The 23,776-nt window shown below is 38.2% G+C and overlaps 2 protein-coding genes and 1 long non-coding RNA gene across 4 annotated transcripts in view; all 3 read left to right on the forward strand.

The window, feature by feature from the left end:
• Positions 1-3,392: 3,392 nt before the first annotated feature.
• Positions 3,393-3,932, forward strand: LOC149133349 (uncharacterized). The gene has a single exon (XM_089360620.1). The coding sequence runs from the start codon at positions 3,393-3,395 to the stop codon at positions 3,930-3,932; it is 540 nt and encodes a 179-aa protein (XP_089216746.1).
• A 924-nt stretch (positions 3,933-4,856) lies between these two features.
• LOC149133350 (uncharacterized) lies at positions 4,857-7,446 on the forward strand. The gene is made up of 2 exons (XR_016243685.1): positions 4,857-5,038; positions 6,877-7,446. It is a non-coding gene; the product is annotated as an uncharacterized LOC149133350 (long non-coding RNA).
• A 9,641-nt stretch (positions 7,447-17,087) lies between these two features.
• LOC106868415 (bifunctional glutamate/proline--tRNA ligase) overlaps positions 17,088-23,776 on the forward strand; it is a 63,539-nt gene continuing 56,850 nt past the window's right edge. Inside the window, exons 1-3 of one of the 2 annotated variants that reach the window (XM_089360130.1) lie at positions 17,088-17,173; positions 18,312-18,414; positions 22,832-22,922. In XM_089360130.1, the coding sequence (XP_089216256.1) occupies positions 18,339-18,414; positions 22,832-22,922 (167 nt within the window). In that variant the 5' untranslated portion in view covers positions 17,088-17,173; positions 18,312-18,338. The remainder of the gene's footprint in view (positions 17,174-18,311; positions 18,415-22,831; positions 22,923-23,776) is intronic. The other variant, XM_052971851.2, reaches the window with a different exon arrangement.

The following is a 23,776-nucleotide window of genomic DNA, read 5'->3' on the forward strand; positions in this document are numbered from 1 at the left end:
ACTGCACGAAGGCATTCACAAAATGCTGCTTGCACAACCACCGCAAGAGCCGTGGACAGTGAGGAGCTGCATAGCAGTCGCCAGATCAGAAATGCTTCATTAACAGCTTCAGTACATGCTAACCTGAGTCAGTCACAGCGCATTATTCGTCGTACAAGGGATGCTACAGCAACTGCAGTTGCGGGAGCTGCAGAGAGCGAAGAACAGCGTGCCATTCACCATACCAGTTATGCTACAGCAACTGATGCTGCGCGAGCAGCAGAGAACAAAGAACAGTGCGCCATTCACCATGCCAGGAATGCTACAGCAAATGCAGCTACACGAGGTGCAAAGGACGGAGAACAGCGCGCCATTCGCCAGAACAGAGATGCTACAGCAACTGATGCTGCGCGAACTGCAGAGACTGTAGAAGATCGAAGTAATAGGCTTGGGAATAATGCTCAGAGAAGAGGTAACGCCCGGGGTATTTCTAAGCCCTGCTATTCACAGTGGCTCTTAAAAGCATTCCACTATGACCCCAATGTCAACTATGCCATCTATTCAGATATTCAGATCGGTGATATGTCATTTACTTGCCAGGTCTGAAATGCCAAGTGATGGTCAGGAAAAAATTGCGGAATGTGTTGCTCCAATGAGAAGGTCCAATTGCCCGCCCCCTTGAAGATCCACCACAGCCGTTGAAGCTTCTGCTTACATGTACAACAGCAGAGTCGAAGCACTTCCTGGATAACAGACGAAAGTACGATTGCGATCTTCAAATGACCTCTTTTGGGGCAAATATTGTCAGAGAAGGTGGATTTATACCCACTTTTAAAGTACAGGGACAGGTGTATCACAGGATTGGATCATTCCAGCCTCTGAAAAATGAAAAGCCTCGATTTCTTCAGCTGTACTTTGTTGGGAACTACCATCAGCAAGCAGGCAAGCGAAACTCCATTTCACCTGGTACTGACATGGAACTCATTCTGCAACTTCAGATGATGCATTTTAGAAACAGCTATGTCCAAAGCTTCAGGTATGCTTTGAAAACAGAAACTACGCCAAATTTTACCGTTGTACTAAACACTGAGCAAAGACCATCTGGGGAGCATGCAAACTGCTATAATGCACCGACATGCAATGAGATTGCTGTTGTCTTCCATGGTGACCAATACAAGAGCAAATACATTGTTCTCAAGCGTTGAGGGAATACGCTACAAAGGATCACTGAAACACATAGATCCTACGATGCACTTCAGTATCCCCTTCTCTTTGTACATGGTGAGAACGGTTACCATTTTGGCATTCCAAAGTGTAGCACCAACAATGCTGGAGAGAAAATTAACAAAACAGTTTCATGTACGGACTTCTATGCGTACGCCTTTGACACGCAACAACTGCTTCAACCACTTACACCGGTCACAAGAACTCTACCACCAATTTGCAGTTGATATGAATGCAAAAATGGAGTCTGAGAAATTGAGGTTCATCAAAAAAAAATCAGAAAAAGCTGCGTTGTGACAGCTACATCCATCTTCGAGACAGTATCAACAATGATGCAGCTCCCAGAAACATTGGACAAGTTTGCATTCTTCTATCTACTTTTACAGGAGGTCTCCGCTATATGCATGAGAGGACCCAGGGTGCAATGACATATGTGCGGCATTATGGGAAACCTGATCTATTTATCGCCTTCACATGCAATCCTAAGTGACAGTAGTGAACTCTTTGCGGGTCAAAAACCCAAAGACAAGCATGACCTCATGGCCAGAGTCTTTCGGTTAAAGTTGATTAAACTGATGGACCTCATCATAAAAGGTCAGGTACTTGGACATGGGAAATATGACATGTACACTGTGGAATGGCAAAAAAAGATGCCTTCCTCATGCTCATATCCTGATTTGGTTGTCGACCAAGTTAAAATCCAACGACATCGATAAGATTATCTCTATCGAGCTACCAGATCCATCCACTGATAGGGAACTGTATGCCATAGTGAAGGCAAACGTGGTGCATAGCCCATGTGGACGTGGCTTCAACTTAAACTCACTCTGACTGAAGGAGAATGTGTGCACCAAAAAGTTTCCCCGACGTTTTCTTCAGGAAACCCAGACTGATCATGACGGGTATCCATCATACAGGCGAAGAAAAAACCTGAAGATGGAGGATTTACTGCTAAGGCTGGACAGCACGAAGTTGATAACAGATGGATAGTACCCTACTGTCCACTCCTACTCAGGACATTCAACGCCCATATCAATGTTGAATTTTGCAGCTCTGTTAAATCTATCAAATACGTGTGTAAGTATATAAACAAGGGTTCAGATGCTGCCAGGTTTGGCTTTCAGAAAGAAAATAGGTGAGATGAGGTAACTCAATACTAAGTGGATCGATACCTCAGTAGCAACGATGCCTTCAGGTCTCCTTTGCACCAAAGTCACCTAGTCATTGAAAAGCTGGTAGTGCACCTTGAAAATGGCCAAAGAAGCAAATGAAACCACTCTGACAGCGTTTTTTAAACTTTGCTAAGTCGATGCATTTGCTCGAACATTGCTTTATCCACAGGTGCTATCCTACTACACATGAGTCAAAAAGAAGTGGGCTCAAAGAATGGCCGATCAAGATGTTGATGAACATCCTGGTATAAAATTTGACAATTACCTTGGGAGAGTTTACACAGTCCATCCCAGTCAACAGGAATGCTTCTACCTCCATCTTCTACTGCACGAGGTCAGAGGACCAACGTGTTTCTATTACCTGAAAACCTTTGATGGCGAGGTATGTGGAACATACCGGAAGACCTGCTTCAAGCAAGGGTTGCTAAAAGATGGGGCACAGTAGAATGCAACGCTGGCAGAAGCCGCTGCATCAAAGTTCCCCAGAAGTCTCAGGACATTGTTTGCAATGATATTGCAAACATGCAAGTTATGTGATCCAAGTTCATTGTGGTTCAAGTACATGGATGAGCTCTTTGAAGACTGGAAACGTCAGGCACAAATGCAGTTGATCGATATCGAAGATAAGATTGTTTCAATGGGTGTAAATGCTCTTCCCACATATGGCTTGCCCCAAACATTACGGGGAACATCGAATTCTCTTCCCACGTACATTCTTCAAAAAATGTCCTATGACATTGAGGCTCTCACGAGATATGTCATCCAAACTGAGCCTAAATTGCTTCCTGACCAGCAACGCTCTTACTGCATTATCGTTGATTGTGTGCTCTACCGGAGAGGAGGCATATTTTTCCTGGATGCTCCAAGGGGGGACAAAAAATATATGTAACAAAGCTTCTCCGAGCCAAAGTTAGACAGCACAAGGGCATCGCATTAGATGTGACATCCTCTGGGGTTGCGGAGACTTTACTGCCTGGTGGCAGAACAACACAGTCTACATTTAAGCTTCTTCTCAATATGACAAGATCTGACATTCCTACTTGCCACATCAGTAAGAGCTCAGACAACGCAAAAGTGCTTAGAAGGTGTCAGCTCATTGTGTTGGATGAATGCACCATGGCACACAAAGGAGCTCTTGAAGCTTTAGAAATCAGGGACTGTCAGGATCCCTTGGTGGGGGGTGTTACTCTTTTATTGTCTGGGGATTTCAGGCAGACTCTTCCAGTAATTCCCAAAGGAACCAGGGCGGATGAAGTCCGGGCGTATCTTAAGTCCTCTCCATTATGGCACCAGGTCACAATATTGCGTCTTAACACTAACGTGAGAGCTCAACTGTACGGTGACCAACTGTCGGCAAAATTTGCTGAAGATATTTTGACCCCTGGCGAAGGCAAGATGCCTCTGGAGACACGTGAAGAAATTCCACTCAGGCCAGTTTGCACCATCGGTAGTACCGTTGATGATCTCAAATCCGTTGTGTTTCCCAATTTGAGGGAAAATTACAAGAATCTCAGTTGGCTATGCGAAAAGGCAGTAATTGCTCCAAAAAATCACTAATGATATCAATAATATCAGTGTCAATTCAATGAGCAGCTGCTGCAGTGCCTCCCTGGAATTCCTCAGATCTTCAGGTCAATTGATACAACACCAAATCCCGAGGAGGTAGTTCATTATCCCACATAATTTCTCAATTCATTTGGAACCTTCGGGTTTCCCTCCCCACAGATTGGGACTGAAAGTGAGCATCCAATAATGCTGCGGAGGAATTTGGATCCTCTGAGACTGTACAACGAGGCATGACTGGTGATGATGAAGATGATTCCACGTGTTATTGAGGCGGCCATTCTGTTCGTGTGAATTTTGTGATGTCGAGCAACAAATCGCGGGGGCTAACACTCTCTGTGGCAGGACTTCACCTCGAGGACTCGTTAGCAGCGCTGCCGAAGTTGGTAAGTTTGTATAGTTCTGTATGTTTTTACTGAAAAATTGACTGTATTGTACGTTTTAGAAATTTTAGATTTCAATATTCTTTCTTTTTTATATGTATTTTCATCAATTTCAAGTCATTATACACCCATATATTTCAAATTTTCTAAGAAAAACTGTATTTTCCTCTATTTTGCGGTTGTGACATATTTTTAAAATATTTTGTACATTTTTTGTGAATTTTGGTACGTTTTGGCATGGAATTCTGTACGTTTTTCAAAAAAAACTTCGCAACGCTGGTCGTTAGCCTAGAAAATAAGTGTTCTTAGAGTGACAAAGCGTTCACACCCCGAGCAATGCTGGGTACCTCTGCTAGTTGTATATAAACTGACACCAGGTTATTGACATAACTAATGCTACAAGGAAACGTTTGAAAATCATGGATTTAAGTTTGTTTTAACAACTTCTCGTATCTCCATTGTTTTGAAATGTGTTATTAAAAAAAAAAACAGAAATATCTGACTAATGTAGAACAACTATTTCGAAAAGTAAGGCATTGTTTTTTTTGTTTTGTTTTTTATTTTACATCTAACGTATCATTTGACAAATAATTCAACGCTGAAATTCCAACGAGAAAGTTTTAGTTTTGCACGTTCGGTGTTTTATTGTTTTACAAAACGAAGTAACATCTCCCGCAGACGGAAATGTTATTCAAAGATCAATTCTAAAAGCAAAAGGTATTTCACTGTTTCCAATCAGTTTCTTTTTTCAAAGAGGTTTTGGTAAATGAAATTCCTCCTGTGGCACCAAACTAGTTGTTATCGAATGAACTTCCGCGTTACTTTATTATGAATCTCTATAGGATTTCCATTTGAGCTATCTCCCATTTTTTAAATGCTTCCTAGCCTCTGTGTTGTATACACATTACAAGGTAAAAGTTATTGTAGTAACATACTAAATTGCTTGGTCTCGAAGATTTCACGTTTGAAATGGAAATAACATCGACTATGTTTCATACTTTAATAATTTTGATGAAAACTTTTATGAATTGCTTCGAAACATGAGGAAGTATATCCGAAATGATCTGTTGCAAAAGAAACGAACCATTGCATTAATATCATATGAGTTGAAATTAAAAATAATTCAATTAAATGAAGCTAACAGCAGTCTTATCCATCAACATTTGAAGATAATAACGATCCTCTTGATGTTTTAGAATTTTTTATTTTGCAAACTAACAATCTTTGGACACAGCTTGCTATCATCATCTCCTCACTGCTTCTGTACCTGCATACTAATATTACTTTATGGGTATCAAATCTAACGTTTTTAAGGGAGAGATATGCTTAAGAGTTTTATAGACATGAAATAGCAACAACTGGGATTCAAACACAGCTCACCGAGCTCTCGTGTCTGCTCTATTTTACAGTGTTGGCCCATATCACTCCTCGAAGTAATCACTAACTCTTCCATAGATTACAGATGGAGTTGATTCCAGAACTGAAAACTTAGAAAATGTTCGTTAAATATTTTATAAATATCTGGCGATAGACGTGGGTTTTCAACGAAGCAGAAAGTCACAGTATTAATGAGTAGGATATCGAGAGATTATTCTTTGCCCAGAACCATGAACGGAATAAATAGTTGAAGTGTGGACTAATTATCCCATCATTCTAACAACTCCACAATCCACAACTGTAAATCTCCGAACATATAATCTCTATGAGCCAAGAAACCCTTTATTCTTCCAGACATGATCCAATCATCCTTCAAACTCTCTCAAGGATTTTGAGTTTACCATACTTTCCTGAAGACTAATCAAAGTATTCACCACTCTCTTGAAAAACAAATATTTCTATATGTCCAGTAGCATGAATATTTAGAAATAACAGCAAAATCTACTTCGAATAACACTCTATTGTTTTAAACACTGTAGAACACACTGTATAATGTAGTCCTGGATATTAAAATCTGGGAAAATATCAGGATGATCACAGCCAGAATAGTGGATATATTCGATCAGGGCTGAACAATAATATTTCCAGTTAATCTTGAATACGATGGTTTACCAACACTATCTTTGTCGTGTATCTTTAGAACTCATCAAGGATGTCGGAAAATAAAACTAGCCTTAATTACTAACCTAATTAAGATACTCTCTAAATATAATTCATCGGAGCCACTATGTCACAAGAGTATAGTCAATTGATCTAATCGATTATTTGTTGGTCAAAAATTGATCAAATTCCAGGAACCAATGTGCAATACTCTAATGCATCTTTCACTAACCCTAATGGTATTAATTCTTGATCATCCCGTTCCTGTGTCATCTATATCCGAGATAAGCTAATCTGTGTTACGGATATAAGAAACAGAACAAAATAAAATAAAAAATAGAATAAATCACGATAGAATTAGCACCTGTAGACTATAACATTGTCATATACTCTTTAATCTCTATAATCTGGCCTGACATTGATTAGATAATATTGTTAATTCAGTCCATGCAAATTCATGAAAATACGCGAACACTTTTTGACGTTTTATTAATTTCCATTTCATCTTGAACGTGCAGCTGGCTTACCTACCCTGCTTCTGATGCAAATTCTTCAGAACTCAAAAAAGGTGTCGGAAAATCAAGAAAATTCGATTAGTAAGTTTTGCGGAAATATTCAAATTGTTTATCGTTTAGATTCAGTCAGTGGAGGTTACCGTCAATTTTATTCTTAACTAATCATAAAGGTCAAGCTTATAAATAACAATGATCTCTTCCACAAGACAAGAATCTTAGTGTCGGCTTTTTTGTTACGGTGTTTCTGTTAAACGGCATCTTCAGAGATTGATGAAGTGTGTATAGAGAACTCAATCGAAATAACTGGCTAATGTTCAAGTTTACCCAAATATATTCGTTTTTACAATTATCTTTTCGAGATAAGAAACTAAATTTGAAGCCTGTCTCTAAATCTACTCGAAGGAATTATCCACGTATCATCATGAGGAGCTGACCTATGTGGAATGGATAAAAATTCAATCAAACACCGTTGTGGGACCGTTAGATATTTCCGTAACTAAAGTTGATATGGTGATATAGACTTTCAACTGAAAGTAAGAAATATATAATCTGCCTAATAGAAACGAAAGTGAGTAACACCTTCGTTATACGATTATCAATTTTTTCTAATGTTTTTGGCTGATAAAAACTGGTAAGTTACCAAAACTAAAACAAATGTTGGATATATTCGAAAATGAGTGTCGTAGGCGCATTTTTAAAGAACTGTTTGATGAACTCGCATTATAAACCATTATTAAAAGATATCAATAAATTGGGTAAAAGTTCCTTAGGTCATGAATCGCCATAGAATTACACTTAGGAGGTTACCCTCCGAGGCACAAGTCCGGACAATACCAGTCTCCCCTCTCCACGTCACTGATGCTATCGAAGAAAAAGGCAAAGGCCGATATAGCTTGGCACCAGTGACGTCGCAACTTATTTCTACAGCTGAGTGAACTGGAGCAACGTGAAGTAAAGTGTCTTGCTTGAGAACACAACACACTGCCCTGTCCGGAAATCAAACTCACTACCTCATGATTGTGAGCCCGACGCTCTAACCACTGAGCCATGAGCCTTCATGTTAAAAGAGATCAATAAATAGATCATAGTTAAGGGGGCAGTAGTAAAGAAAAGTAAAACAAGTTTTCATATGGGGAACATCAGATAAAGGGTCAGTGGACGATTGAAGGGATCTCTGAAGAAAAATACGTTTGGAGCAAATAGAATATATGGGAATATCTGTTGACGAATCAATTTAAAAGAACTGGTTCAATGAAGACGGAGAACTATGGCTGAGGGGAATGATTTGGACCATGGTCCCACTAATTCCTTTCGGCGTCGATAAAATAAGAACTACCTGTGTATTGGGGGGTCAATGTAATCGATTATCCCCCTCCCCCAAATTTCAGGCCTTGTACCTGTAGTAGAAAGGATTATTATTATTATTATTAAGGTGATTAGTTGGCAGAATCATTACCGCGCTGGGTAAAATACTTAGTGACGTTTCTTTCGTCCGTCTTTATGTTCTGCGTTCAGATTCCGCTGGCGTCGACTTCAACTTTCGGCCTTTTTGGGATCAATAAAATAAGTACCAGTTGAATACTGGGTCGATTTAATCGACTTAACCCTTGCTCCCAAACCTGCTGGCCTTCTGCCAAAATTTGAAACCATTATCATCATTATTATTATAGACGTCACGCAGTATACAATATCGTGAACTTGTTGATTGAAGATATTGTGTCTACCGGTGGTTTGTACTGTTTGTCAAGTCACAACAAGGACCTCAGACAGACAGTACTTTACCAATATGCGTGCAGTTCCAAGTAATGCCGACTTTTGCAATACATCTTGATTGTAGGGTATTCTAAGGTTTTCAGATTGGGTGGTACTGAACTCAATACTCCGATAAAAATAGGGATAACCCTTATGTTCGACTCTTATAGCTGACACATCTTAGCGATCTCAGTTCTCAGATATCCATATTTATCAACTTTTTCTCTTTCTTTCATGATGATGTGTTGATCTCCTGGTACTGCTACGTCGATTATTAGGCACTCTTGTTTGTCCCTCCTAAAGGTTACTATATCAGGCCTTCAGTGCTCTAACACTTTGTCTGTCTGGAAATCAAAGTTCCAGAGGATTTTTGCCTTCCCCTTTTTGTCCATTACCTTTTCTGGTGTATGTTGGTACCAATATTATTATTATTATTATTATTATTATAGACTTGAGAATACAACAAAATTAAAATCTGGCAACTCTCGCACAGAGTGACAATTATGGCTTACTCTACCGTGAATCTTTTGATAGTTAATGCGTGACACTCTCTGTATTAGTATTTCATCTTCTCTTCTTTCACCTCTCACTCAATATATATATATATATATATATATATATATATTTCTAAGTCTCTCTAAAGGAGACTACGGCAGCGGTACTAGAAATTAATATATATATATATATATATATATATATATATATATATATATATATATATATTTGGGTTATTTTTCCGTTTTGAGCGATCGGGTTATTTTTTAGTATTCTCGTTTGTGAGAGCAGTCGATTTTATTTCAGATATTCTCATCTTAAGAATCATCTCCGGTTAATCGTTAATCGTTGGTGTTGCGTTGGCGGAGGTTTGCGCTCTCTGAGTGCTCTTGTTAGTCTTTGTTTAAAAGCGGCGAGCTGGCACGCTGGGCGAACTGCTTAGCAGTATTTCGCCCGTCGCTACGCTCTGAGTTCAAATTCCGCCAAGGTCGACTTCGCCTTTCATCCTTTCGGGTTCGATAAATTAAGTACCGGTTACGTACTGGGGTCGATTTAATCGACTAGCCTTGACACCAAGGCCACATTCCTAGTCCCCTCCTCCACTCACCACCACAGACGTAGACCACTTCCAGCAGCAAATTCAAAACAACTGTATTTCATAAATAAAACCTCACCTAAACGACCCACTAATTTGCTGTATTTACATTCATCGGCCCCTTTTGGTTACCCCATTACTGCCCCACTTTTCTTCAACGTCCCCACGCTGAATCTTTCCAATGCCCTCAGGGAGGAAGTACCGCTCATCGGCAATAGTGATCGATAGAATAAGTACCAAGCTTAAACAGAAAGTACTGGGATCCATTCAGGCCTTGCGCCTTTAGTAGAAAGGACTATTATTCTTAGTTTAGTGTCTTTGGTTTGAAAACCCCCTCATCTTGTGACCTCTTCAACGACTCTCCATCCCATGTGTCTCCTGTTCTGTTTAGTTCATCCTGTCTTTCTGTAAACGGTTATTTCTTTTATTCTTTTTACATGTTTCAGTCATTGGGCTGAAGAATTTTAGTCCAACGAATGGATCCCAGTACTTTCTGTTTAAGCTTGGTACTTATTCTATCGATCACTTTTGCCGATGAGCGGTACTTCCTCCCTGAGGGCATTGGAAAGATTCAGCGTGGGGACGTTGAAGAAAAGTGGGGCAGTAATGGGGTAACCAAAAGGGGCCGATGAATGTAAATACAGCAAATTAGTGGGTCGTTTAGGTGAGGTTTTATTTATGAAATACAGTTGTTTTGAATTTGCTGCTGGAAGTGGTCTACGTCTGTGGTGGTGAGTGGAGGAGGGGACTAGGAATGTGGCCTTGGTGTCAAGGGAGCGGTAGCACGAAACTGTTTGGAAACCACGGATGTAAATGAATAGACAGAATTCAATTTCCCAGTATTAATGTTTATAGCAAGGGATTGCAGTACCTCAACGACCTCACATCATGAACGACGTTCGTGATGATGATAATCATCATCATCAACATTACTCTTCATATAAAAATTTGTAGCAAGTAGCGCCATCAAGCGGTACTAGGTTCTCAACCACATCATTCCGAAATCCGTTTCGAATTCCAGTTAAAAGTGCTTTGTTGTGCGAATACTCTATTCGGAGTGAAAGCACGTGACCTAATGATAAGGCTGTTGCTCATATGATCTCAAGATTGTGTTTTCGATTCCAAGGCTAGGCGATGCTTTGTGTTCTTGAACAAAAAGCTTCATTTCACATTGCTCCAATTCGCTCTGCTTTAAGTGAGTAACCTTGTCATGAACTTGTATTCCGTTCAGAGTGAATATTGTGACTCCATTCATTCATTCACCATGGGAACTGAGTAGCTGTCCCCATGAGTCCTAAGACTCGAGACAGTAATGGCCAGAAGACTTACTTTATTTTTTGTTTTTACTGTATTTGGAAAATATATGAACACCTCAAATTTATTTATTTCCCCTAATAGATCTGGAATTTCGAGCTAAAGTGTTTATGTTCGTGTGTAAAATATATAGACATATAAAAAAAATAATAAAGGAACACACGAAACGAAGGTTTCTTTGCCTTTGTATTAATTAATCAAAATTTGTATCAGAATTGGAATATCCCTTAAGTAAAGAAATAATTGGCATATTTTAAATCTTAAAACTTGTATTTATTGTCTCTTAATTTAGGAGAGAAGAAAATAAGATGCTGTGGTATTCATATCTTTCCTAAATAAAGAATGTAAAGTGAAACAGTATCATCTTGAAATCGAAACATGAAGATTACATATTAACCAAATAAAATGTTTAAATATTCGACTGGACTTAGAGAAATTATTATCCTCTGTAGTACTGAGTTAAATAGTTTTGTGTGTGTACATTGTATGAATTGTACCACGTTGTTTGACTTCAAATAATTCTTTAGCAATTTTACGAAATATTTGTTCGTTTGAATCTTTCAAAGCGTGAATCATTCGATGCAAATATTCATTTTCTTCTTTCAGTTTATAATAGCAGGACTTTGTAACCATGTTTGCTTTAATTTCTTTTATTTCATCAGCAATATTTCTTATATCAAACGAAGTGGGGTCAGTATTAATGGTGATGTCACTAGAATCTATTGATAGTTTTTCATCAGAAGAAATTGATCCAGGATATAATGTGAATAACTGATTTTTATTTCCAAAACGAATTCCGAAATTATCGGAGAGATCTACCTGCACTTTATGACCTTTAGTCTCAAATCCTGAGGAAGAGTCAACATTTTCAGTGGCAGACATAATTCCTATAGGAAATGAGGAAATATATTCCAACAAATTAATTCCTCCTATTCACTCATATTTTTTTAACTTCCTGTGTTACTTATGAATCTAAAATCAAAAGTATAAAAAGCGAAGCTTTAAACATATTAGATTTACATTATAAAACGTCATAATTATTTATGATGCTTTTATGTATATAAAATTATAACCTTCGTTATTTTAATGTCATTCATTTTTTAATAGTACACGATTTTAGGCGCAGGAGTGGCTGTGTGGTAAGTAGCTTGCTTGGAGTGCACACTCAGTCCATGGTGGCTGCTAGGTAGTACAGCATTCATTGTTGTCAAGGGTCATGGTGACCCTTGACAAAAAAGAGTTCGCAATCCTTTTTGCGGGCCCTGACTTGTCGCTGCAGAGTTGTCTGCGGGCGGCGAGTCAACTTGCTTACACGTAAATAGAAAAATGTTCTATTTGATTTTTATTGAACTTTTGAACTTGTGAGTTGTACTGAACAATGTTTTCGAGGGGTTATCGGTCGGTGGGCGCCGGTGCCCCTCCCATTTTTATTTCAACTTTTTTTGTTATCACCCTCATCTCATTAATGTCTGTGTCCAGCCTGCAGCTACTTTACGTTTGCCTGTCCTTGTTTGTCCCCTCTTTGTAAGGCCATAATGGCCAATATTTAATGAAATAAAGTAGCTTGCTTACCAGCCACATGGTTCCGGGTTCAGTCCCACTGCATGGCATCTTAGGCAAGTGTCTTCTACTGTAGCCTCGGCCGACCAAAGCCTTGTGAGTGGATTTGGTAGTCGGAAACTGAAAGAAGCCCGTCGTATATATGTATATGTATATATGTGTGTGTTTGTGTGTCTGTGTTTGTCCCCTACAACATCGCTTGACAACCGATGCTGGTGTGTTTACGTCCCCGTAACTTAGTGGTTCGGCAAAAGAGACCGCTAGAATAAGTACTAGGTTTACAAAGAATAAGTCCTGGGGTCGATTTGCTCGACTAAAGGCGGTGCTCCAGCATGGCCACAGTTAAATGACTGAAACAAGTAAAAAAGTACAAGAGTAAAGATTTTAAGAAGTTCGAGGTCCAAATGAAAAGTTTTTGGATGCGTCGTCTAGGCTTCAAAAGAAAATAAAAGCTACAAACAGAATAGTAACTAAATTTTATAAATACACTAGCAGAGCAACCCGGCGTTGCCCTGGAATGAAATTGTTGCTTATATACTGGAAGGAAAAAATCAAAATATGCTGTATAGAAATCTGAGGACATTCTGTAGATGGACTCTCAGATGAATGATTGGAAACTTTTACGAAAATTAAAATGTGGCTTAAATGAAAAAAATGATTTACGTGAATATCCTCACAAGAGTAATTGAAATAAATTGCGATTGTGGAACCCCCTCACGCACGCACGAAAGCACACACGCACGCGCACGCGCACAGAGTATCACACATCAGATGAAATGGAAGTGTGTGTGTGTGACAGAGAGAGAGAGAGAGAGAGAGAGTGAGAGAGAGAGGTTTGTTGTCATGTATACGTACATGCATAAATATGCATACATCTTTGTGTGTGTGTGTGTGTGTGTGCGTGTATATGAGAGAGAGAGAGAGAGAGTAAATCTATACTATATATAAAACAGAGATGTGTGTGTAATCGACTTCACCAAATGCTTCCATACTTGTGATGCGTGAATAATTTGACCTCGGATAACTGTTAGGCTCTTCATCTGATTTTTTTAATTAAAAATAAATAATATTGCTTTATATTTAAGATTCACTTCTTTAAAAAGGTTCCTCAATGTCAACTTCCGGTATTGACGTAACAACGGCAAAAAGCTTCACTCTCTATTTTGTGTGTGAGAGAGAGAGAGAGAGAGTAAATACTACATACACACATAAGCTTTACTGTTGCTGAGATGCCCGGATGTGACAAAGAATGAAGGGCATCAAACACAGAACGTTGATGGTTCGTAGGTACTAAAGGCCTAGGAGAACCTGTGGATGTGTCACATAATATAGAGCCCTCGGATGAAGGGAGTGGAAGATAAGCAAATTTACAGTTGCTGAATTTTGACGAAGTCAAATCTAAACTTGATAAAGAAGGTTGCTCCTGTGAAATTGCCAGCAAATCAATTTCCGCGGGAGTGGAAATAGAATGCACAGGAAGTCGAGAAAGAGCATCAGCTGGAATATTCTCTTTCCCTGGCACATGACGAATGTCACCTGTAAATTGTGAGATAAAATCCAGGTGACGAAAAGCACGAGGAGAGAGCTTGTCCGTTTTAGAGGACAGAGCAAAAGTGAGGGGCTTGTGATCAGTATTTTTTTTTTTTTTTTGTATTGTTTTCCTTTTTTTTTGTAGTGTGTTTAGTTGTGAGCTTGTACTGTCTGCGGCAAAATTTTTTTTTTCTTTTTTTCTTTGAAAACCCACCTTGACGTGCCTGAAAGGAAATGGAAAATAATAGTCAGAAAGAAAGAAAAGAAAAAACGTCTGTGTCAGCCTGGCACAATGTGAGTTCGTATAGTCGGAAATGCTATAGAGTCAATATCTCACTGTGAAATTGTTCAAAAAGTCGTTATGATGATGATGCTGATGACGGCGGCCGGAAACTCGTGTTGCTCAGATGCTGATCAGTCCAGATTGTCGTGGCTGCAGTCGTTCTTTAGTCGGGGGTCACCACTTTAGGAGAGTGGGTTATATATCTTTAGTTATACACCTAACTCTCCTACATTAAATTGGAAGAGGACCGAACGCAGAAACTCCAAACTGATCAACAACAACAAATATTTATTGTACGGGGGAAAAGGTAAACAGCATCTAATTGTCCGGTTTTAGAGTAGCCTGAAATGTAGATGTACGGTTTTTCGTGCTGGTGTCGTTATAGAGACAACTTGGTTCAACCACACTCAAATGGGAGAGCTTGCTTGGTCGCTGTCTGCCTTGGTAAGAGACCGAATAATAGCGGGAACGCTTCGATGTTGAAACCCACGCATGCGTGGTTAAGGATTCAGTAATGGCGCCTGCCTTTTGGCGCCAATATGACGTCACTACAAAATACTAGTGACTTCAGAACTCACTGCAGTTCGCCTGTCACTCACTTTTGTTGTTATAGTCTCCCATTAAAGCGTAACCGATGAGACAGACGTTCTATTATATGTATGACTGAACCCTTTTGATCTGACACCAAGAAAAAAAACTGAAGCTGATGAATGGTACGTCAGAAGAGGTATTTGATAGTTATTTGAAAGAATTGATATAAGTGCAATAATACCAATGAGCAGTACCGTGTACTAAGGTAACGAGACGAGACCTGACAATTAATGGAATTATTTTGATAGATAGACAAAGGTGATGGCTAGCAGAAATCGGACCAAATACTTAGTGATGTGTCTTCTGGCTCTTCATGCTCTGAGTTCAAACTACGCCGAGGTCGGCTTTGCCTTCCATCTTTTGGGACGTCGATAAAATGAGTACCAATTAAGCGCTGGAGTCGATGTAATTGACCTTCTCCTCCCCTCAAAATTGCTGGCCTTGTGCCAAACTTAGAAAAGATTATGACAGAGAGGGGGGAATTAACTCCAGTACTGATCAGTTAGTTTATTAGTCAGCCCCAATTTCGGCGGGATTTGACCTCCAAGCACTGAGATCGAGAATAAAGGCCGAAGTTCTCATGATACAGTCGACTCGACCATCTTTCTAGTTAAAGAAACCTGGCTATGAATGGAATTACAATAGACACTCCAACGCAGACTCTTATTCGCTGAATTACATTGTCATAATTAGACATTAATTAAACAAGTGAACTTTCTGAGCTAATTATTCTCTTTGAAACTTTCAGTCAATTCAATCACTTCGCTACCCTGCAAGTTAACCGGCACACCTACGCAAGGGTGTCCCCCGACCACGATTTTGTTTCCTCATAACAGCCATAAAAACTGATATTTTTTAATGACATTTTCTACAAACACGCTTCAGATGGTGTGAACTCCGATTATATCTAAATTTATGATGAAATAATTTTCTCCATGGGTAGGGAGAAGAGTTTCAGAAAATTCAAACGAGTTAGCTTTGTTTCCTCATAACTTTCAGAAAAATGTTTATTTTCTTTTTCTTTCTTTTTTTTTTTTCATGAAATTTCCTACAAATACCTTTCAGAGTATGTAGATTACGATTATATCGGAATTTAATATGAAAAAAAAAATTGGTGGACTCGAACACATACATATCACATATATCTACAAAATGAAACTTGAAATTTCAAAAAAAAATCGTGATGTGTGTCAGTGTGTATGTGTGCGTGTTCGCCATTTTTCTGTTTACATCAAATTCTGATATAATCGTAATTCACACACTCTGAAAAGAATTTGTTGAAAATTTCATTGAAAGTACTCATTTTTCTGAAAGTTATGAGGCATGACTTCCTTTTTGTACCCCACAAAAAATACCCCTTTTTTTTTTCTACACAGACCCCCATTTTCGGCTACGGAGAATACGAATCTGCAAAAAAATTGGCAAAAATCGGCATTTTGAAATTACACCCTCTTCCGCCCCACCCCACCCTTGGAGATTATATTTCTGAAAAGAATCTCAAATGATTTTTCTACTTACGGGTAGGGGGTTAGGGTTAGAGGGTTAGGGTTTTAGGGTTAGGATTAGGGTTTTAGGGTTTGGCTTAGGGTTAGGGTTAGGGTTAGAGTTAGGTTTTTAGGGTTAGGTTAAGGTTGGGGTTTTAGGGTAAGGTTACGGAAAAAGTAAAAAAGAAGAAATTGGGGGGAGGGAGTAGGGGCGAGCAAAAAATTTCAAAATTGCGATTTTTGGCAATTTTCCGGAATCTCCGTATCCGAAAAGGTGGGTTTTGGGCAAAAAATTTTTTTTTTTTATAATTTTCGAGAAAATGGGGGGGGGGTCTTTCCTACCGATCGGAATCTGCCCCATCTGAAGAGAATTTGTAGAAAATTTCATTAAAAAAAAATCCATTTTTTTAAAATTTTTTTATGGAAGTTAGGAGACAACAAAATCGGGGCGGAGGAACACTCTTGTGTAGATATGCCAGTTAACCTAACTGTAAGTGTAATTACAATAGAACCCCACCACTATCACGCAGAATCTTACTGAATCGCACTGTCGTAGTTGTCTTCCCTTACTCAAGATTTACCTCCCTTCTCTGCTAGCATTATTCCTTTCACTCTTCGTAGCGGACTGTTGCTCAGTGTCGTCTTCGACCATGGCTCCTCTCAAACTCAATATCGACTTACAAAATGCTGCTGTCGGTAAGCATACTTTATCATTACTATTTTCAACAATAATATACTCTTTCTCGCTTACCTATGACCCCACCAAAATTACCTATAGTTTGAAATGAATCATGTAGTTTATTTATAATCTAACGTCAGAAAATAGTCTTTCTGATCTTACCTTGAAGTATTTCCTCTATTTAATAATAATAATCTTATTTCTTTACTGCCCACAAGGGGCTAAACACAGAGGAGACAAACAAGGACAGACAATGGGATTTACATCGATCCCAGTGCGTAACTGGTACTTAGATAATCTTAATTATATAAAGTTAGTCATGACTTAAACAATTAAACTCGCCAGTTATTTGTTCTCTGTGAAATATACATGCATCATCTCAACCTTTTAAGTGTCTTCTATAATTGTTTTAAGGAATAGACGATATAACCAGGATATTTATTTTTCAGTTCCTTTATTTCAAAATAATGTAAATGCAGAAGTTATAATACACATATATGTACACGCACCCTGACATTTGGATGTGTATGCTTATCTTTCGAATATGTCAGTGTAGAACATTTGTATAAACAGCTATATATGGCTATATGTTTCTATTATGTACGTGTTAATTTTAAATATAGAATACATTGGGGGTTTTTTTATTTTGTTTTGTTCTTATTTTTTATGAAGTTACTTTTTTTTCTTTGATCTTCCGCTCTCTTTCCATGATGATGATGATGCAATCATAAACTTGTGAAATGTTCTCATACTTTCATCAGGAATTTCCTTTCTGAGCTATAAATTTGCTTGCGTACACATAAAACACGTGTGCAAGTCGTCGCCGAGTTTCTGATAGTTCCAGCCTTGATTGTTAGCGTAAACCAGGGAAATATTTGCAGTATTAAGATATATGTATTTCTAACGTAATATATCAATATTTTAAATTATTGGCGATCTATATTTACTTGTTATAACAGTTTGCTGCACAAGTAATTATTTCTTACTCATTCTAATTCTTCTGTTATTCCTGAGTTCAGTTTCAGAATAAACCCTCATTCCTCGTTACTTTTATATTTTATTCCAAATTTTTAACTACATTTCGTACCTTAATGTATCGTTGAATTGTATCAATATATAGTTAAAGAAAATTCCTAAAGTATTGTTGTATTTTAGACTCAAGTCGGCCTTGATTGAGCAGTTATGATTAAAGACATTCCGGCCATAGCCATCACATCTAGATTTTCAGGAGGCATGAGCACACTTACCCGAGATCTCTGTAAGTTTAAGGGCTCAATGCTAATCTGCGTGTGCTGTGGTTATGTATGTAGGGGGTTCTTTCTGTGTTTAAGAGGGCTCTGTCTGTGACTACATTATCCAATGTGACCTTTTCGCAAACATTAAGGTGTGAATTTTGGGAGAGAGTAACGGAGTGTCTATTTTTTAGCCCGTCTGGCGAATACCTGAAAACTAGAATCCACCGTCGTTGACTCATGAAAGGTGAAGTAACTTATTCATTCGGCATTAACTAAAGCTGTGAGAGCTAAAATCGGTTTTAACTGGTCAATCGACAGGTTTTCTTGTTCGTATTTAACTGTCACACTGATCGATTCTGATTGTCAATTTGTATGATGCAATAATGTCAAACTTGAAGCTCGCGAATCAATTAGGTCGTTCAGTTTGTTCGAAAAAGCTGTTAAATTCTTGAATTGAGAACACATTCGACTGTTTATTTCTTGATACAAATAAAAAAAAATGTGAGGATCATGGATAGAACGCCTGTGCTCATTACAAAAGTAATTTTAGCTAAAAACGAAATCAAACCAACTAGGTTTGATTTCTACGCTGTCGCCCGACCAGCTAGAAATTTAATTCTTGATAAATTATACCTTAAAATGCGATGGTCATGTCTGGATCACCCTTGACCCTAGGACTGCTGGATCAGTGCTGACTTACTTAGCCATAGTTATATGAAAGCTGTGCTTCTTGTTCGTTCAAGCGTGGGTTTTAATACCCCACCAACTTTAAAGTAGGCTTTTTTTAGTATAAAAAAATCCGCGGAATTCTAGTTTAAGCAACCCGTATAAACCCCTCATAACTTTTTTCATTTTTTTTTTTTCTGGAATTTTCAGAAAATTTTGCGAATTTGTGTTCTTCACACGGGAATTCATACGATTATTTTTAACTTTTTAACCCTTCACTTTTAGAAGTTCCACTCTTTTCCGAACCTTTTTTTTTTTTAAATCAGAGTTTAAAATATGGACAGTCCGAATTATTTGCTCAAATACCAGCAACGGACCACTCTTGGATGCGTCGTCATTCTACTAAACAGACTTATAGGGAGAAAAACATTGAAAAACATCAATACATGTCAGTGCGACAAAGAAACGAGGGCGGTATCAGGTGGTCGTGAGATGTGTAAAAAAAATAACAGCTAAATCGCCTTTGAATCACGCACTTTTTTTTCTTTTTTTTTTTACATAATCGTATGAATTTCCTTGTGCAGAACACAAATTCGAAAAACTTTTCTGAAAGTTCCCAAAAAATGAAAAGTTATGAGAGGTACATAAACCAGAACTTCACCAGAAAATCTTATTCGGTTTTTTTTTTTTTTTTTTTTTTTTTTTTTTTTTACATTTTGGTCTAATGACTGAAGCAAGTAAAAGATACCATATTTACTCATGTATAGGTCTCATTTTATACTTCATTTATTTGGGAGATAGGGTGGATGTGAAGCAACTGTGACAGCAAGAGCGAGACTTGGCTGGGTGAAGTTCAGGGAACGCGGAGTGTTTTTATATGGGAAAAGGTTCTTGTTGAAGATGAAAAGAAGGGTCTATAGGGGTTGCATGAGAGATACAATGCTGTATGGGAGTGAGACATGGTGTCTGAGAGAGAGAGAAATGTCAATTTTGAAGACCAAGAGAACTGTTTGATAAGAGGAGGACTGAAGACTTGATAGGGATGCTGGGGCTGGAGGAATCTATGGAACGGCTGGCAAGGGCAAACTGAGTGTGGTGGTATGGGCATGTGTTGAGGAGGGATGAGGAGCATGTTCTAAGGCAGGTGCTTGCATTTGAGGTAAATGGACTGCAAAAGTGAGGTAGACCGAGAAAAAAGTGGAGGAGATTGGGAGGGTTGGCTTGAGAAAGAAGGACACCCAAAACCGTACGAGATGGTGTGAGGGCAGTTGCTATGGCATTGAGGTAGATCCAGCCACCCCCATTAACGGGGACAAAACTCGGATTTAAAATACTGGATGATGATTTAATTGGAAAAACTCACACGAATAAGTATGCTATTTCACTTGCATTTCAAGTGTATAAAATTAGATTTTTTTCCTCAATGTATTGAAACTGAAACAACAACCTTTGAAATTTTCATAAAATGAAACAATTAGTACTAAGAATTACAAACGAAATACAGAGTACATTCCAGAAATTTTCAGACTTTTGCAGGAGAGACATTTATTAATTTCAGAGAAATACAAAACTCTAATCTCCTTTGACCTTTTAGCATTCAAACCAGTCATACCCAACGCCCAAATATTCTACCTGTTTTAGGTTCAAACCATCCAGATCCAGCCTTTCACAACTACTTGACAATGTCATTGTAAAAATATTCTGTTACACCACTGAAATCTCAAAGCTACAAGATAATACATGATTCACTCAAAACTATGAATAAATAAGCATTACCAACTAAATACTGCTTGTCACAGGTGACTGGTTTGCAGAATGCTTTTGGGACATGAAGACAATTTGGAAGCTTGCGATACAATAAAATTTTGTGTTAAGCTGGACAGAATCTCTACAGAAACTTACAAAATACTCCAAACTGCTTATATATTAACATGTGTATGCTGGACATCAGTTTTTCACTAGCACAAGAGCTCAAACAAAGCAAGTCCTCCAGAAAGCTTACAATGACCCCATTTTGCGACAGCAAAGGCATCTGAATGTTAAAGGGTCAAAGTAAGATCTCTGAGTTCAGTGCCCTGGTGGTGGCAGCGACAACAACAACAACAGCCTCAGTGGTGTGTGTTTGGCTGGTAATTGTCAGTTTAATTTGCTCTAGTATGTCATATCCTTTAAAAGCTCTTAATATTTTTCTTCCAAGATTTGGGACTGATAGTCTGCAAGGTGCCATTCTTCAACTGTCATCATTCCATGAGATCTATCTAAAATCACTTCTTCCTGAAATCACCAACCTCAATGGCTTCAGTTACATCTCCTCTTCATTCTCACACATTACATACCAAAACATTTGCCTTCCTCAACTCCCTGAACCAGTTAGTTTCCTTACTTATTTCTCTCCCTAACACCCCCCCCCCCGACTCTCTAGACCAGTGGTCCCCAAACTTTCAGACTACTTCCCCCCTGGCACTGCAGCCACATTCCTAGCATGCATCCCTCCACCACTACCACCACAAACATGATGAAAATGTGTGAAGGTTACCATCTTCATCATTATCATCCCTTAACTGATACAGACAGTCACTGGGGTGTCACTCTAGACACTTTCATAGTCAACTGTCACCATTAGTCACTGTTCTCTGTCATATGTAGCAAGTTTGCTGTGTTGTGACCTGTTCAGTCTTTGATGCTGTCAAACCAGGATTTTCTCTGCCTGCCTCTCTTTTGCTCTCCCTTAAATGTGTCCTGAAGAATAATTTTAGACAGGGAGTTGTGACAGGATACATGCCCGTACCAGACAAGCTTTCGTCTTATCTGCACAAGGAGTGATTCCTGTCTGCCAGTGTATTTGTTGACTTGCTGCCTGACAAAGCTATTCATTTTGTTCTGTGTACATCATGTGTAATAGTCTCCGAAAGCACTTGTGCTCAAATACCTGGATTCTTCACTGCATGTCAGCTGTAAGAGTCCAGCTCTCACAACCATAAGGTATAGAAAGGTAAATATAACAGAAGTGGTACAGAGGATTGGACAGGGTAGGTAAATTCGTGAAAGTGTGCAGGGAGAAAGCACTCTTTGTGTTACATGTCATACAGAAACCCAATAAGTGATAGTTACATGGTTTAAACCCCAGTAGTGAACCTGCAGTGTTTATTCTGTCTCACATTTATGCTTTAATGCCTTTTACAAATCTTACAAGTTACTTGACTCTTGAATACATTTTAATGTTTCTGTTGTTCTCTCTCCACCTTTCTTTCTCTCTCTTTCTCTTTGTTTCTTTGTGTATATTTCTGTGCACCGAAACTGGCTGAATGTCCAGTCAGTTGTGCCAAATCATTGGCGTCCAAATAACAGCTGTCAACTGTTTTGTTCCATATTCTTGTGTGTCTTCACACAAAGTCCAAGAATCTCACTGAAATAGCTTGTGTACCTGAATAGAATTCCTGCATACTCTTATTTTATTTCTTATTTTTGCTTAACAAACAGCCCTAACATAGATGGCAGTAGAGTCCCTGACTTCTTCCTTGTTCACTAAAATTTTCAATTTTGCTAAATTTACTTTAAGCTCTTACAATTTTAAGCTTTGCTTCCACATTTAGAATTTGTTCACTATTCTTTGGAAGTATTTCTCTGCTTCTGTATTTGATCTGATCACATAAAAGTCTTTCCAATTTGCTCATTTTTCTAAGTCTACAAGAATTATGTATGAAATCAGAAAATAATATTTTGGTCAGGAATATATATACATACTTCTTTGCTTTATTTTTGTTTTTTTTACAGCCAGTCTGTTGGTTATTGAAAACTTCAAGTCAACATCCAAATTCTCTTGTGATATTGAATACAAAAATGTCAGTTCCATTGAAATAGACAGGTATGGTTATAGTCTATATTAAGTTGTTTTTCTTCACTGCATATTCTCCTTCAAATTAACCCTTTTGCATTTGATCTGGCTATGTCCAGGCCAAATATTCTACCTGTTTTATGTTCAAAGTAGTTAGACCTAGCCTCTCTCACCCACCCTATAATGTCATTTTGAAAATAAACAATTATAAAAAAATCCCAAAGCATCAAAATTACACATGATTAATTCAAAATAATGAGAATAAATAAACATTGCATTTGACAGAGTAATCTGAATGCTAAAGAGTTAATTATTCACCGAACTACTGTTATCATGCTTTAGATAGATTTTTTGTTGAAAATAACCCACATATTTTTTACAGCTAAATAATTTTAGTACTGACTGGATGAAATAATTGTGGGGTTTTGCAGTGTTTTTTTTTTTTTTGGTAACATTTTATGTCAAGGTAGTCAGCTAAATTTTTTTGATGTACATGTTTTCTGGTTGGATGTTGTTTTTCCATGTCTACCTTTCCACCATGAAATAGAATTAATTCTTAGTTACTCTCCTGAGGATATTCTGACAGATTGACCCAAAATTTTTACTTGAACTTTATGCCAAGTCTTTATGTTGACTAATAACAGTTCATTGAACTTTATGCAGGATGTGTTATTGTAACTGACATTTTTAGGAGCATATCAGGAACCATGAGAATGCCTATAATAATGAGTGAATTTAACAGCACAATGATGGATAAATTGACCATCAACAAACAAGGAATATGCATTCAGCATTGTACCAAATGCAGCAAATGTCAACTTTAGCAGATTACCAACTTTACATAAGATGATACATTATATGATTTATATAGTTGTTTCCCCTTA

Source organism: Octopus bimaculoides, chromosome 11 (genome assembly GCF_046866305.1).
Source record: "Octopus bimaculoides isolate indiv1 chromosome 11, ASM4686630v1, whole genome shotgun sequence".
In the NCBI taxonomy this organism is placed as follows: domain Eukaryota; kingdom Metazoa; phylum Mollusca; class Cephalopoda; order Octopoda; family Octopodidae; genus Octopus; species Octopus bimaculoides.